The sequence below is a fragment of the Emydura macquarii genome, unplaced genomic scaffold (genome assembly GCF_026122565.2).
Source record: "Emydura macquarii macquarii isolate MOO-44397 ecotype Brisbane River unplaced genomic scaffold, CSIRO-AGI_Emac_v2 contig_2636, whole genome shotgun sequence".
Taxonomy (NCBI): Eukaryota; Metazoa; Chordata; order Testudines; family Chelidae; genus Emydura; species Emydura macquarii.
In genome coordinates, this window is record NW_027132773.1 from 44,250,815 (window position 1) to 44,266,573 (window position 15,759).

The 15,759-nt window shown below is 38.1% G+C and overlaps 1 protein-coding gene across 1 annotated transcript in view; it reads right to left on the bottom strand.

Annotated features, from left to right (window-relative positions):
• The window catches only part of SEMA3E (semaphorin 3E), a 191,544-nt gene that overhangs the window by 27,436 nt on the left and 148,349 nt on the right, over positions 1-15,759 (bottom strand). Inside the window, exons 6-7 of the mRNA XM_067564003.1 lie at positions 2,970-3,089; positions 724-866 (exon numbers count right to left, since the gene is read on the bottom strand). Coding sequence (XP_067420104.1) covers positions 724-866; positions 2,970-3,089 — 263 coding nt within the window. The remainder of the gene's footprint in view (positions 1-723; positions 867-2,969; positions 3,090-15,759) is intronic.

Genomic DNA, 15,759 nt, shown 5'->3' on the forward strand with positions numbered 1-15,759 from the left:
ATTATGCTGCTTACTAACTCCCAGGGGTATTGCAAAAATTAATTAGTTCATATTTAAAAGGTGCTCTACACATGATCTATTGAGATCTGGCCCTTTTTCACTACTCACGCAAAGACACTTGAAACTGGCTGGAAATGAGCAGCAGAAAATTCCAATCTGAGAAGAGCTCCTTGCTGTAGCAGATGTGCTAGATTGCTAGATAGGATCCCTGTGAATATAGTCCCTCCAATCCCTGATGTAGGGGCCATGTTAGAGGTAGGAAGAGATGTGTTGGGAGCCAGGACAGCACATGGCTGAGCTCCTATATCCTCCTATTTATGCAGGGACCATTAAGCATGTGGTAACTTAAAATGGTCTGGCAGCATCTTTAAGTGGTTTTGAGGCTGGAGCCAACCCACCAGGGAGCCAGTTACTCATCCTCCACCCCTTGTTCCGAGCAGAGCTCTGATGCCAGAGAGAATCTGGCTGGGGAAATGCTATGTGAGTGATGAGTGCTAAGTATCATTATTATTATTATTATTAGCTAATTGTGTCACTTAATTGAAAAAGAACTAGAGATGGGCTTTGGATTCATTTCTGGATTTCATTCAGACCCGTCTGACAGCCTTCCCCCCCCCGCCCCCCCCAAACTAACTGATGGTACATTTGAAAGTCGAAGAATGAATGAAAAAGGGAGCACATGGTAAGTTGTTCTACCAGAGGATCAAGAAAAAAGAATCTCACCGCACAGACTCGTCCCACTCTGGCATAAATGGCACGAGCACCTGTCTCTGCCTCTAACGCTTTTTCAGTAAAGAAGAAATAGACTTTGTTATCATCCCGGTCTTCATTGTCAGGAATCATGTAGGAGCCGACAAACTTCGGTTCTTTAAAAAGGAAGAAAAAAAAGAAGCTGGCTCAAGTTTATTAAAACATCATAAGTATTTTAAAAATCAATTAACCATTTTCACAGAAAACAGGGAAATATAATGAAGAAAGCAGAGATTTGCCACTACTATTTTTGGGGGAGGAAATAGAGTAGAATACTATTTTATTTGGGTGGGTATCTACAGAACATGTGGAAAACATTAGCCTCAAAAAAGTTTTATAGCTCCAATTCTCATATCAATATTCTTTTGTATGTGTTCAAGGAAAAAGATCTCCTTCTCATCTTGATCTCTGGGTCTTTTACATTTTAGTTTAAATTAGGCTGAAACTTGACACTGAGTTAATGTAGCAATCTCTGGCCACATACAAAACAGGCACAAGAATACCACCTTTGGCTTGAAAGTGCCGTTTACATAGTGACCAGCTCTGTCCATCTAACAGGGGGTGTGCCTGTAGCTAGAAGGACCTGTGTGTACCTTTGTTAGGAAATGGTAACCGCTTGAAAAGTTTCTGGTTTGGGTTTTCATAACTAAGCTGAAATTTGGCTTTGCCCATGTTGTGAACCTTTAACAGAGTTCTCAATGATTCCTTTTTATCCCAGGATATTCTGGGAAAGCATTTACAGCTTCCTTCAAAAGCGGGAGTGGCATTCATTCCATTGAAATGATGTCTTAAGAAGCCTAGGACCTGACACAATATCATTATAGGATGCTTTTTAATGTAAATATTTCCTAGACTTATGCTCTGATATTGGAGCCATAATTCTGTTTTAAGATATAACTAAGTTGAGGATTTTATTTTGGTTGATTAAAATATGTATTTTAAATATATATTTTTAAATATTTCCCCCTTTTAAAATTGCAATGTAAAAATAGAGGAAATTAAAAAACAAAACTGATATCATACCACCATGAACCCTCATTTTAAACAAAACGAGAACATCTCTTAGAGATAAGATCAATTTTACCTATGTGTTGAATACATCTATCTACCTTTTTAATGATCTCTGTCACCTTTTATATAGTTCTTACCATAGTAGTACCCAAGGCCCCAATTCAGCCAAATACTCAAGCATGTATTTAGTCCCACTGGAGTTAAAAGATTGAAACACATGCTCAAAGTTAAACCCATGTTTAAGTGCTTTGGTGAAATGGGGCCATATACTAAGTTGAAATCCTGACTCATTAAATCAATGGCAAAACCTCCATTGGCTTCAGTGGGACCAGGATTTTACCCTTAGCATCTGAAAAAATCACCACTCTTTTGGGATGCCTCCAATCTATGCCCATATTTTAGAACTAATGAGCGAAATTCACTTGCACTGATTCAAATAGGTCCAAGCTCCACTTCCTTGCATCCACCTGCCACTTTGTTCTCCAGGTCTGAGATCCATTGGAAAAGGCAGGCAGCAGGGCTGTCACCTGCCCTCTCTTGGAATTTAGAAGGAGGCTTCACAGCTGATGCACTGAAACAGCACATCTAGCCTCCCTAAACATGTACTCCCCATGGGTGATCTGCTGGTTGTGTAATCGCATCGTCCACTGTTGGCTGCAAGTCAGTGTTGATGTGCTCTTTCAACACCTTAGGAAGACCTTCTGCTTAAAGGAGCCTTCTCTAACATTCTGTGCTGGATCCAGGGTCATCATCATCCGTGTATGCACAATGTACCGACCCATTTAATGTCATCATCATCAGCCAGGTGGAGAGCTGGTAGCCCGCCCTGGAAATAAGTCAGTGGGCACTCAGCAATGATACGCGACATGGTCTGAAGTTGACCGCAGCTGCATTGCGGATCACTAGAAAAACCCCATTTAAAGAGATTGGCCACACAATTGCCCTGTCCTGTTCAAAAACGGTTCAGAGATGACCCCAGGTGCCTTGGCCGATCGAAACCTGGTGGTCAGATGGTTGGATCAGTGATGAGAGCGTAATTAACGACTGTCATCGCTGACCACTCATTGCGCCATTCAGGGTGAATCTGGCTTATGACATTGTAGTTCTCCTTTCTGATAAACAACAGATCTTTGGTGCTCCATCTCTCCAAAAAAGATTTCCCTGACTTTATGAAGAGGAGGGGCCCTGTATTCTTTCATTTCTAGTACCTTTCAACAGACGTTCATCATCAGGCTCATTTCGAATATGTGGCATACGACCCATAGTACGAAAGACAGCAGCATCTCTCCCCCAGTAGTCATTGTAGAGTCCAGCAAACAGCTCGCCCCCTGCAGGACAGATATATTAGTAAACAAGTTAGTGAAATACTGTGCTTACTAGATACTCTGGAGGTGATGATGGGAAAAAAATGATAGACACAACTTGTTAATATTCTCTTCAACTTTAGCCAAGAGACTGAGTTAGCCATTCACTTTGTGAGACTGTGTATGAACTGAGAACATTAGGAAAAAAGCCAACCCATGGGAATGTTTAATGGATGCTGGTCTGTGGCACAATTTTACCCCAAAGCTCATAATTGCAAGACATAGGAAAGTTGTACTTAATGCTTTGGACAAGACTGCGGTTTTAAAAGCCTGTTGGAAGCAAGCCTGGCTTTTGGAAGGTAGGAAGGAATTTTGCTTTCTCAAATACATAGTGCAGGCTTCTCTTTAGCGAGAAAAACATTTTGTTAAAAACTGAAACAACCCTGGGATTAAAAATACCTGATGGTTTTAAATTACAGGAGAAAAAGATTCCATGCTGTCTATGTCTATGTTAATACTGAGAGCTGAATATATTCATTTGTGAAGTTAGCAAAATCTAAGGTTCCACAAGATTCACCCTTCCTCACTACTCATTACTCTAGGCTACAATAAACAAGGAAGAGAAACTGCATACGCTATTTGGGGTAGAGGCTGTGTTTTTGTTCTGTGTTTGTGCAGCATCTAGCACGATGGGGTTCTGGTCTGTGACTGGAACTCTGAGGTTGTATTGCAGTTCAAATGATAAATAATAAGAGAGAATTGCATACTATAGACTTTTTTGATAAGATGAAATTAATTGTCTAAAAACAAATTGTGATGCTCAAAAGTTACCTACGCTTAATAGATATAGGGCCTGATTCATGGTATACTGAAGCTGATGAAAAGAATCTTATTGATTTAGTGAGAATTGTATCAGGCCCTTATGCTCTTGCGATTACGACAGTGGAGGGGAATCAGGAAACCTGGGTTTAATTCCTGGCTCTACCACAGCCTTCCTGTGTGACCTTTGGCCTTCAATTATTCTACCTCTGCTTCAGCTCCCTGACTGTACAGTGGAGATAATAATGCTTCTTTCTCCCACCTACTACATGTCTTGTCCATTTAGACTGAAAGGTCTTTACAGCAGGTCTGTCTTTACTCTGTGTTTGTACACTGCTTAGAACAATGGGACACTGATTTCAGATGGGTCCTTTAGGTATTACATAAAACACAGAAAATATATAATAATAATGTAATAAGTATAATAATAATTATTATTAACCTGGCTCTCTGACATACTGTGACCTCACTGGGAGCTAAGGCTGCTCAGCACTTCACAGGATCAGAGACTAATAAAATACTTTACCTTATTGTAATCCTATTTCTTGTTCATAGTTGTTTATACCAACTATATTTTCAAGGGAAATGGCATTTATCTTTACATTCGCATGCAGAACGTTCGTTTAGAATAGTACTCACAAATGGGAAGATGGTGGGAGGGGGGTAGTCTTGTGGTAGGATATTTGTTGAAAGACAGCTGTGATGAGAAATGAGGCCAGATTTTTCGGAAGAGCTCAGCTCCCATTTGGGTACCAAAATGAAGTGACCAGATTTTCAGACGTGTCCAGTCTGGTGAGTGCTTATAACTTTTGAAAATCCGTCTGTAAGAGACTTACTGGGAACAGCTAGGTTTTGCTCACTTTGAAAACTCCAGCCCTTATCTAGTTGCCTAACTAGAAACCGAGCTGTTTTGAAAACTTTTCCCCTTATGATTTAGCCCACAAATTTCTATTTAAAAACTGCATTAGAATGTATCACATTGTCTTGTTCTAAAAGAAAACCTATCCAAACATAAATTGTATTTCAAAGTTTTACAAAATGACAATATCCATCTCGTAATAAATAAATAATAGTCATATAATGTTGCTATTGTTGTTCGAGTCTCTGTCTTAATGGATATAAGAGAGTCAAATTGTTTCAGTGCGTCTTCTTGTGCAAATGTAAACCCATGAGGGATCTGCAGATGCACCCGCACATCGGACAGACATGGCCACATATTTTTGTCACAGCCTGCTTTCTTCACTCATGCTTCTCTTTGGCTTTTTCTGTTTAGCTAGTCTCAATGGCTTTAACCACAGACCAATAGGTCTGCTGCCATCCTGATCTATCAACAGCAGCTTCCCATGTGTTCGGGTCAACTTGGCCAGCTTTTAATGGATATGAGAGTGTCCTTGTATTGTTTTCATTGGCCTCCTAACATATGTGCTCACATTTTCAACTGTCCATAAAATATGGCTTTGGGGAGTCACATATTATCTATACGAACGAGGTGACCAGACCAGTGAAGTTACATCAGTATGGGGCTGCAAGGCACTAGGGATTCAACACTAGTTGTGCAGCACTGGACCGGACTTTGATGTTTGATTTTCTTTCCGACCACCTGATGTTACAGATGAGCTGCAGACAGTGCATATGAAAATGCTGCACTTGCATCAAGTGCCTGCTTTAGAGAGTCTTAATAATATATAATTTATGTATCCGAGATTATATTAGCATTTCGTTAGGTTTCCTTAAAAATGTAGCTCATTATGACCACGAGATGGCAGCCTTACATTATAAAATAAAGCAACTGCCACAAACTATACAAATGGATTAAAGTAAATTGTTTCCAGTTCCAAGCTAATCCACATGGAGATTTCACTAACACCATTTCCCGCTCCCTAATCAAAATAAACGTGACTGATCAATAACATTTGCTAGTGCTTATGGACTTAAATGAATGCCCAAATTTTGCTTGCACACCCCCCCTACAGGTGGGGATTTTGTTTCTGTTAAGAGTTATATGAGAACCTAATGGTACTGTACATCAAAATAATGATTCTGAAAAGTTTACAGCAGTCTGGCAGCTGGGGTTGGTTCAGAGACATCAGCTGGTTCCAAACTGAGGGGAGTTTTCCCCCAGGCTTCTCCTCATGAAGAATGAATATTGCGTAGTAACATACACTGAGTCACTACCATGTGACATATTAGCAAGTGAAATTAAAAAACTCCAAGCAACCCAAGGTGCTAGGACAAGAAAGCTTGCCAATGTCTGAATAATATTCAAAACATTATTTCCAACATTGATTAATGAACTACATAACCCATAAATCGTTCTTTCAAAAATTCCATCTGACAAATCACAGGCTGCTTTATAGCAGTAAAGCTGTGGAATTTTATAATTCAAAACATGATGCTTCCCTCCTTTAAACAAGTTTATTAGCAGGACAGCCAAAACATGGAAAATGCCATCAGTTGGAAGACTGGTGTAAATAACTATTTACTGTCTTTATTTTTACTATTTTATTATTTGTATTGCAGTAACACCTAGAAGCCCCAATCATGGCCCAAACTCCCATTGTGCTAGGCGCTGTACACACACAGAAATATTATACAGTCCTTGCCCTAAAAAGCTAACAATGAAAGTATGAGACAATAGACAACAGGGAAAGCACAAGGAAACAATGAGATTATGCTGTGATCAGCATGATGGGCAGTGGTCTCAGCACTAGAACCATGATCTTGATTCTACAAACTTTTACTTTTAGTATTCAGGGAGTTTCTATTTTCTCTCTTGTCTCACTGACTTCAATAGGGTTTGGATCAAGCCTTCAAAATTATAGTATGGCACCTAAATAAATGGCCAGGTTTTCATATGTACAAAGCACCCTCAGAAAATAGATTTAGGCACTGAATTGAAGCATCCAAGTTTGAAAATCTGATACAAATTTCTATATCCCCCCCGGTTGTGAAGATTCAGCTATCAGAGTGCATATTAATGTAGTGCTCTCCTATCTCAGGGATATACTGCCACCCAACAACATAGTATGTGAGCTTCTTCAATGTAAAATCAATAGCAAAGTCTCTACTGGATTTAGAACCATAGATTCCCAGGTCAGAAGGAACCATTGTTATCATCTAGTCTGATCTCTTGTATAACACAGGTCATAGAACCTCCCCAAAATAATTCCCAGATCATATCTTTTAGATAAACATCCAATCTTGATTTAAAACCCATCAGTGATGAAAAATCCACCATGACCTTTGGAAAATTATTCCAATAGTTAATTACCCTCACTGTTAAAAGTTTATTTCCCATCTGAATTTGTCTAGCTTCAACTTCCAGCCATTGAATCATACCTTATCTCTGATAGACTGAAGAAACCACTATCAAATATTTGTTCCCCAGGCAGCTACTGATAGACTGTGATCAAGTCGCCCTTAACCTTCACTTTGTTAAACTAAATAGATTGAGCTCCTAAATTCTATCCCTTCATCACATATGTTTTCTAACCCTTTAATTATCCTTGTGGCTCTTCTCTAAACCCTCTCCAACTTACCAACATCCTTCTTGAATTGTGGACACCAGAATAGGACTCAGTATTCCAGCAGTGCTCAGACCAGTGCCAAATACAGAGGTAAAATAATCTCTGTAGTTCTACTCAAGATTCCCCTGTTTCTGCAAACCAGGATCACATTAACCCCTTTGGCCACATTGTCACACTGGGACCTCTTGTTTGGCTGATTATCCACCATGCCTTCCAAATCTTTTTCAGAGTCATTGCTTCCCAGGATAGAGCCCCCATACTGTAAGTATGGCCTATATTCTTTGTTCCTACATGTATACATTTACATTTAGCTGTATCAAAACACTTATTGTTTGTTTGCGCCCAGCTTACCAAGTGATCCAAATCTCTCAGTATCAGTGAACTGTCCTCTTCGTTACTTACCATTCCCCCAATTTTTATGTCATCTGCAAACTTTATCAGTGATGATTTTATTTTTTCTTCCAGACATAGATATAAATGTTAATTAGCATAGGCCAAGAACCAATCCCTGTGGTACCCCACTAGAAACATACCCGCTTGATGATTCCCCATTTACAATTATGTTTTGAGACCTATCAGGTGGTCATCTTTTAATCCATTTAAATGGGACATGTTAATTTTATATAGTTCTAGTTTTTTAATCAAAATGTTGTGCGGTATGAAGTCAAACTTTATGTAGTGTCTGGCACTTTTCCCTTTTTTGGGATAAAATCTCTGCTAGGGGTAGGCTTTGTGTTTTTCTACATAGAGAGATTTTATTAATCAGGTTAACACAGCCTGCCTTCTCCAGACAAAAAAATAGATCTGAACCTAAAGTCTTTAGTTAGCTGAAATTCCCACTGAAGTCAATTTGGCAGATTTTGCTTAATAGGTTAAAGCATCCCTCCCATAACCCACTAAGTTCAGAGAAAGGTGGACATCAAAGTTTAACTGGGAGCAAAAAAGACAATTTCATTTTTCTCTTTTCTAAAAAAAAAAAAAAAGAAATCAAGAATTTGAAATACAAACTGCCCCTCCAAAAACAAACAAACAAAAACCAAAAAATCCCCCAAAACAAAACTTACCTGAATGCAACTTTAAGACTGAATCACAAATGTGTGAAAATGCAGATACATTTCTAAAGTTAATAATCCATGCCATCATTGTACACTTATAGTAGACAGTAGTTTCCATTCTTATTTTTCAGTTAAGAATGTAGATTAATATATTCCCTGTGTATGGTGTAGGATTTATATCATAAAACATACAGGACATGTAGGATGATGGATTTAACATTGCTCCTTCTGTTACCTTAACTTATATGTTTCTTACATTTTTCTGATTTTGCTCTGTATCTTCCTTAATAACAACATTTAGCTCTTTTAGGACCTGATGCAAAGGCCACTGGAACCAATAAGGTCTAAATAGCATTTTTCTTCTGTAGATCTCAAAGCATTTTACAAAGGAAGGTAAGTATCACTAAGCATCCCATTTCAAACTGAAGGACAAAGAGTTACTTGCTCATAGTTGCCACTAAATCAGGGCAGAACCCAGAATAGAACTTCTGACTTCCAGCTCAATGCCCTATCTACTGTCTTTCCATAAAGTTGTACAAAGTTTTTGTAAGCACAGTAATTAAATAAAGTTGGGAACAGATTAACTAAATAAATCTTTCTCTTTTCTTGTCTATTTGCCATCATATCAATAGCTCGAGCTATTGATTCCATTAAAAAAAAAAAAAGACTAATCATGAAAATCCGCTGGGCAAAGCAATAGGAGTTTGTATTAGTGGGCTGTGATGGCTGAGTTCACAGGGAAAACATTTCAAAATATGTTAACAATGGTGCAACTCATAGATTCACAGATTATAAGGCTAGATGAACCATTGTGATAATCTAGTCTGTCCTCCTGTATAACACTTTCCTGGACTCCCTGAATTAATTCCTGTTTGTACTAGAGCATCTCTTTTAGAATAAAACATGCAATGTTGATTTTAAAATTGCCAGTGATGGTGAATCCACAACTATTAGTAAGTTGCTCAATGGTTAGGTACAATGATTTTTGATGAACATTTTCATACAAGGAAAGGAAATTCTGGTATTTGAAAAATACAGCTGGATTCTGCATTCCTAGTACACACAAAATTCCTTTTGAGTTCCATGGGAATTTTAGATGCAGAAGGAATGCAGGGTAAAGCCAATGTTGGCTGCTTTTCTAATGCACTTTGTTGAATGAGGAACAAATAGATACACATTAGGATTCTTTAAACTTCAGTAATGGGATTCTCATTGCTTTAAGGTTACATATACATTACAGTCCATTACTGTAAACATTTTAGGATGTTCCAAAGCAATTAATACATAAGTTTAACATAATTACATGTATAATGTTATAATGTGTATGGGAAGACATTTTCTTGATTGACTTTCTAAAATATTCACACTAATCTGTTTCTAATCAGCAGAACAAGGATTTGACAGTATACAGAAGTAGACCATGTAATTTGAACCTGATTTTAGTGTGGTCCTAGTTGACTGGGTATAGTTTCACTCTCTGTAGAAGATATATGCATTGTACACTATCTAATGAGTGTAATGGTGTCTTCTGTTTTTTTATCTCTTTAATATAAAGCCAGGCTTTGCTCTACAGTGCTTTTAATTAGAAATAAATTAATGGATGACTTCTGCAGTCCTGGAAAGCAACTGGAATTTTATCTGACTACTCGGGACAACAGGATTTTGTGATTTTAAGCAAAAAAGTGTAAAACATAAAAAAATGTGCAAAGCAGGGGAAAATGCAGAGCTAGGTTCCAGTTCAGGAAAGCTTTTAAGCAGGGATTAAATACTTTCCTGAACTGGGGTCTCAGAATAAGCAAATAGAAACCTCATGGAAATTTAGGTGCCTTAAGGAATGATGTCAGTGATGCACAAAAGAAACTCTTTTCTCTGGTTTTGTTTCAAGTGACAATGATAAAGAAGCACAAAGTCCTTTTTTTTTAATACTGATCAAGACATTTTATTAGATATAAGAAGTGCTGTCTCAAAAGCTACTCTCTCTCTGATTCCTTATAGATATTTTACCTGGAATCTTCCCCAATCTCCCTCTTGACTGGCTTTCTGCTACATTTTTAAAGAAAAACACAGGTATCCTCACATTTATCAATAATGCAATATCCCAGAAAATTGAGAGGGGGCAGTGTCTGGATGCAGATGTCATCTTTGATGTGACATAAAACACATGGCTGTATCCCATAACAATTTCCCTAAGAATACAGGTATAACCAAAGGTTAAAAGGGTGCCAAATTCCAGCACAAAGTTGCAACATTCCTTTTAGTTGAATCCTTCTTGTCATAGCAAACAAATGTTATTTTCCACTTCCCCTCTTAAAATTTCTGCAAGCTTATAACAGATAGGCTGTTTGTACCTCAGCAAGGGCTGTGCTTCAGTTGTTGGTGATGTTTTTGATTTGAATAATTTGACATGAAAGTAGTAAAACAATGGCAAGAGAAAGCGTTACCATGGATAGTAAACCTTTCTAATGGAGCCACTAAGTTAAAACTTTTGCATTTGCAGTAATCTGGCTCTCTTTCGAATAAAGAGGCAAAGCAGCCCAACAGCAAGTATTTTATATTTTTAAAATATAACTAAGAATACTAGATTTCCAGTGTTCTTCCCACCACCACCAAGCCCTCCAGGCTTTTGAGGCCTGCTTTTAAATTTCATGTTACTCTCATTTTGGTTTAATTGATGTACGATTTTTCCCATTTATAATTTGTTTTTAAGAAGGAATCCAGCAACCTTCCCAATGGGCTGAACAAAATTACATGAAAGTTTTATCTACCTATCTCTCTAAGTATGCGTTTTCTGTTCTGTTCTATTCATACCCAGCCCCATTGTATCTGACCATTTATTTTGTGCTCATCACAGTGGTAGCTGCATACATTACAAATTTAAGTCCATATTTTTGTTCTGAAGAAAGACCTGCATTTTCTTTTCTCCCCCATAGTCTAAGGTCAGGCTAAATTATTTAGAACTTCACTTCTTTATTCTAACCTTCTATTGCACCCTCTTTCACTCAAATGATTCTCGTTCCCATTCCAAAAACAGGCATGATTTGTTTTTTTAAGTTACATGGGCTATTACATATTCATCATTATCAGAACTGATTTTCCTAGACAGAAAAAGAGACATTATAACCTAGTATAAATTTATCACAGCTTGCTCATAAAGTATTAGATATATCAAAAGTTATAGGCCTAAACTTATTTTATCAGCCACCGTAGTCTTAGTCAATCAGTCTGTATGATCTATTACCAAGAAGACAGGGACGGGGTTAGGTTTTTTGTTTTTAGAAAATAGGTCCAAAAGTTTTTTTATGGAATTTATCTAAACATTTACATTTGCAGTTGAACCTCTGCATTTAAACACCTATTCTGTTTCCTTATGCTGATAATTAATTTTGACAAGTGTAATCATTCATAATGGTATTATTCATCACAAGCTACTTTACCCTCATGTCAAATGACCTGTCATAAAACTCACTGAAATGTGGAATATTCAGTTTTACAGCCAAGTCAGGAACAATAATTTTGTTGAACCAGGTATTTTTATTTGAAGTGCTGAAATATCCAAACTTTTCTTTTGACCTAAGTAAACCTATTTAAATCTGGTTTTAGTCATACATACTGCAAATGATCTTCCAGATTTTACCACTTTTAAATGTTTAGATAGCTAAAAGTGATTCCTCTAATTTGTTGCTAGGGCCTAATTCTGAGCTATTTAGAGTGGTGTAAGTCAGGAATATCCCCACTTAAGTCACTGAGGCCCAGATCCTCAAACATATTTAGGCACCTAACTCCCATTGATTCATTAAGAGTCTGGCCTGAGTTACACCTGTGTAGAGCAACTGCCCTTAGTTAGGGTGACCAGACGTCCCAATTTTATGGGGACAGTCCCAATATTCAGGGCTTTGTCTCATATAGGTGCCTATTACCCCCTCACTCTCTATACCAATTTTTCACACTTGCTATCTGGTCACCCTACTCCTAGCTTACAAAGTTGGAAACGGATCCTTCAACAGAGATTAATACAAAAAAAAAAAAAAAAGAGAATTGGGACAAACTTATGGTTTGTTAAAGGCCTTTGGGTAAATGTTCAAAAGAACCTACAGCCCACTTTTAAAAGTGACCTAGGTCCACCTTTTCAGTAGTGTTAGGTGCCTAACTCCCATGGAAATCAATAGAAGTTAGATTCCTAAATACTGTTGAGGATCGGGGCCCTAGTCACTTAGGAGCCTAAATCTCATTAACTTTTAGTGAGATGACGGCACCTAAGTCATTGAATTTATTTCTCTGTTTACAACCTCTTTTCCCTTTGTACAAAACCATATAATAGTATAAAATTCTTAGTATGGGATGAATTAAAAAACCCCGGAGTTTAAATCTACTCTTGCAAGGTGTTGTTGAGGACCAGCCCTTTTGCTGGGTAGCTAGTTCTTCAAGCACACGATAGCTTGTCTAATGAGATGCCAATTCTAGTATTAGATAAAGGGGCCAAGAAAGAAGGAAAAGACAAGAAAAGCCCCTAAACTCACTTGGAAAAGGACAGAATCCCTTGGTCACTCTTATCAGGTGCAAAACCGTCCTTGGCATATGATTGGTCAAAGTTGGGTGCCAGCAGGCAAATATGGCAGTCAGATGCCTTTGGCTAGGCCTTCATTCATCCCCTGATTTTCTTAATCTCTTATCTCCTTTTATGGCTACATGCTCCATGTACAGGTTTACCAGTAGCTAAGGCTGAAGTCTTCCTAGGTTGATTAAGTCTTAGCCTGTTTTCTCATACAATATTAATCTTTCTATTGCCTTATCTGATCCAAAGATTGACCTTCATTTATTCTGCTTGGACAGAGCAAGTTCATCCTTTCACTCTGGCTGCATTGGTGTCGTACACACAAATGATTATTTATTAATGGCTACAATGCTTATTTCTACACTCCTCATTCTCCTCCAGACAAACCCACCCCAAATTGTCAACCATCAGCCACAAACCCAACAGCTACAATGTACAGTCTCATGAGATGCCCTAAAAATTCATTCTGTTTATTTGCCAAGTATTACATCTTCTGTGGTTGCTCCATTGTAGGCCTCAAAGGGGTAAAAATTTACACTAAAACGTACTCTTCTAGTGTTTCCCTTCACTATGAAAATGACAGCTCCTTAAATAAAAATATATATAACAGTATTTATACCTTTAAGAACTTTATACCCTCAAATGACTATTTAAAAAAAAAATAAAACCAAGGATAGTTCCTTGCGCTACTGTATGACTCTTTAAAAATATAGCATTTCCTCAGAAATATTTGTAACAAGGTAGACAATCTGGCTATACTTTGTATTTAAAGAGTGACTTTTCTAGAAAAGTTAATCTGATTCTTAACATAAAACTAATTCCTGGTGAACCTAAAGTTTTTAGGAAGCTTTCATACTGCTTAGTAGAAAACTGAGATCGTTTGTCTACTGACACTAAAAAACATTACAGGCTCTTAGGAGTCAGATCTTACAAGTCGTGCTTCTGTGGAACATTCATTGACTTCAGTGAAAATTCTGCACATGAAGAGCTTCTAGAATGGGACCTCAAAGGATACGTCTACACTGCATTTTAAAACCTACGGCAGCCAGTTTCAGAGCCCAGGTCTACAGACATGGTCATATGGGACTTGTGCTGTGGTGCTAAAAACAGCAGTGTGGATGTTGCCACTTGGGCTGGAACTTGGGCTCTGGAATCCAGCCCCTTTCCCAGTTTCACAGCCTAAGGTCCAGCCTGAGCCCGGATGTTTACACAGCTTATTTAGTGCCATAGTGCAAGCCTTAGTCTCTGAGATTCCTGGGTTTTAAAATGCCAGGTAGACATTCCCAAAATGGATTTTTCCAAGATTCAGGCATAAAGTTCCTTAATGTCCAGGCCTGAAGTGCAAGTACTTAATCCCCAGGCATGAGCGCTCACTCAGGACATAATCTGGCTCCCATTTAAAACAATAACAAAACTCACATTGACCTTGCAATTAGAACAGGATCAAATCTAATTTATTCACTTAGTTTTGCCTGAGTAAAAACTGAGAACTTCAGTATCGGACTGCTGAACTCCAATCCTACCATAAACTCTGTGCAGAGCTCACTGTGTGACCACAGTCTTTATTATTAAATGGGTGAAACATTAGACAGAAGAAGAGTAGGTGAAAGACCCCTAATCGACAGTACTTCATGGTGCACAGGGAAGTCAGTCAAAATGTTTTTTTCTGGTTATTCCATATCTATTTCATCTACTAAATATGAAAGTATTTGAGCTGTGATGAGTGATACTGGGAACGCATTGCAACATGTTAGATTTTGCTGAATAAAGGTAACTTCAGGGATTTTACATGAACTGGAGGAAAATCTCACCAAAATAATTTGTTGAAGTGAAAGGATATGTGAACTTGGTATATGAATATAATCCACACATGGTAAGCACCTTTTAAACTCTAGGTATAGGCTTTCTGATTTTAGTTCAAGATGATACATTCTATTAACACCCATCTTTCTCTGGACAAACTGAGATTTGTCTGAGGTAAACATCAAAAAGCACTGATATACACAAACTTTGTGCCACTGAAATATAAATCGAAAACATCACTGAAAACAGAACAAAACAAAACTACCTCCTGAATGTTTCTTGCTGGAAAGATATCAAACAAAATCACTCTCCTCATCTTCATGTCTCCTCATAACAACCCACCGCCACATATCTCCTCACCCTTCCTCTAGATTCATGTGTTCCCTCCACTCTGCCTATTCAAAACTGTTCTCACTGATAATATTTGCCCTTCTCTTCTACTGGTAGTTGGTCCTTTGTCTGTGGTCCTTGGTAGCTGTGTGAATCAGCCTGCCCCACCTCCCTATCACACTGACTATCCCTTTCAAATGAAGCTCAGAACTCTTCTCATTTATACTTCCGACAACCATTAGCTGTAGGCCTGTTTTTTGTACCTGCTACTCTTATCAAGCCATACACCTCTCCTTATCCACTGTCCCCATCCAGTCTAACATCTTTGTACTGTAAGGTTGGCATGCTATGATATCCTACTCTATGTCCAAGAACACCATATTATAAAATAAAGATATATTGGATTGCACTTTATTTTAGTTTCAAAGGTCTCAGTCCTGCCATGAGATCCTCATGGACAGCAATCAGCAGTGTTCTATGGTGGCTTGGTGATCTGCCCACATGAATTGCTTTGTAGGACTGGGGCCAAGATCTGTTGCTAAAATGTTCACTGTAAAATACGCTCTTTTTCTGATAAGCACCTTGTTTGTTTGGTTTACAAGAGATAC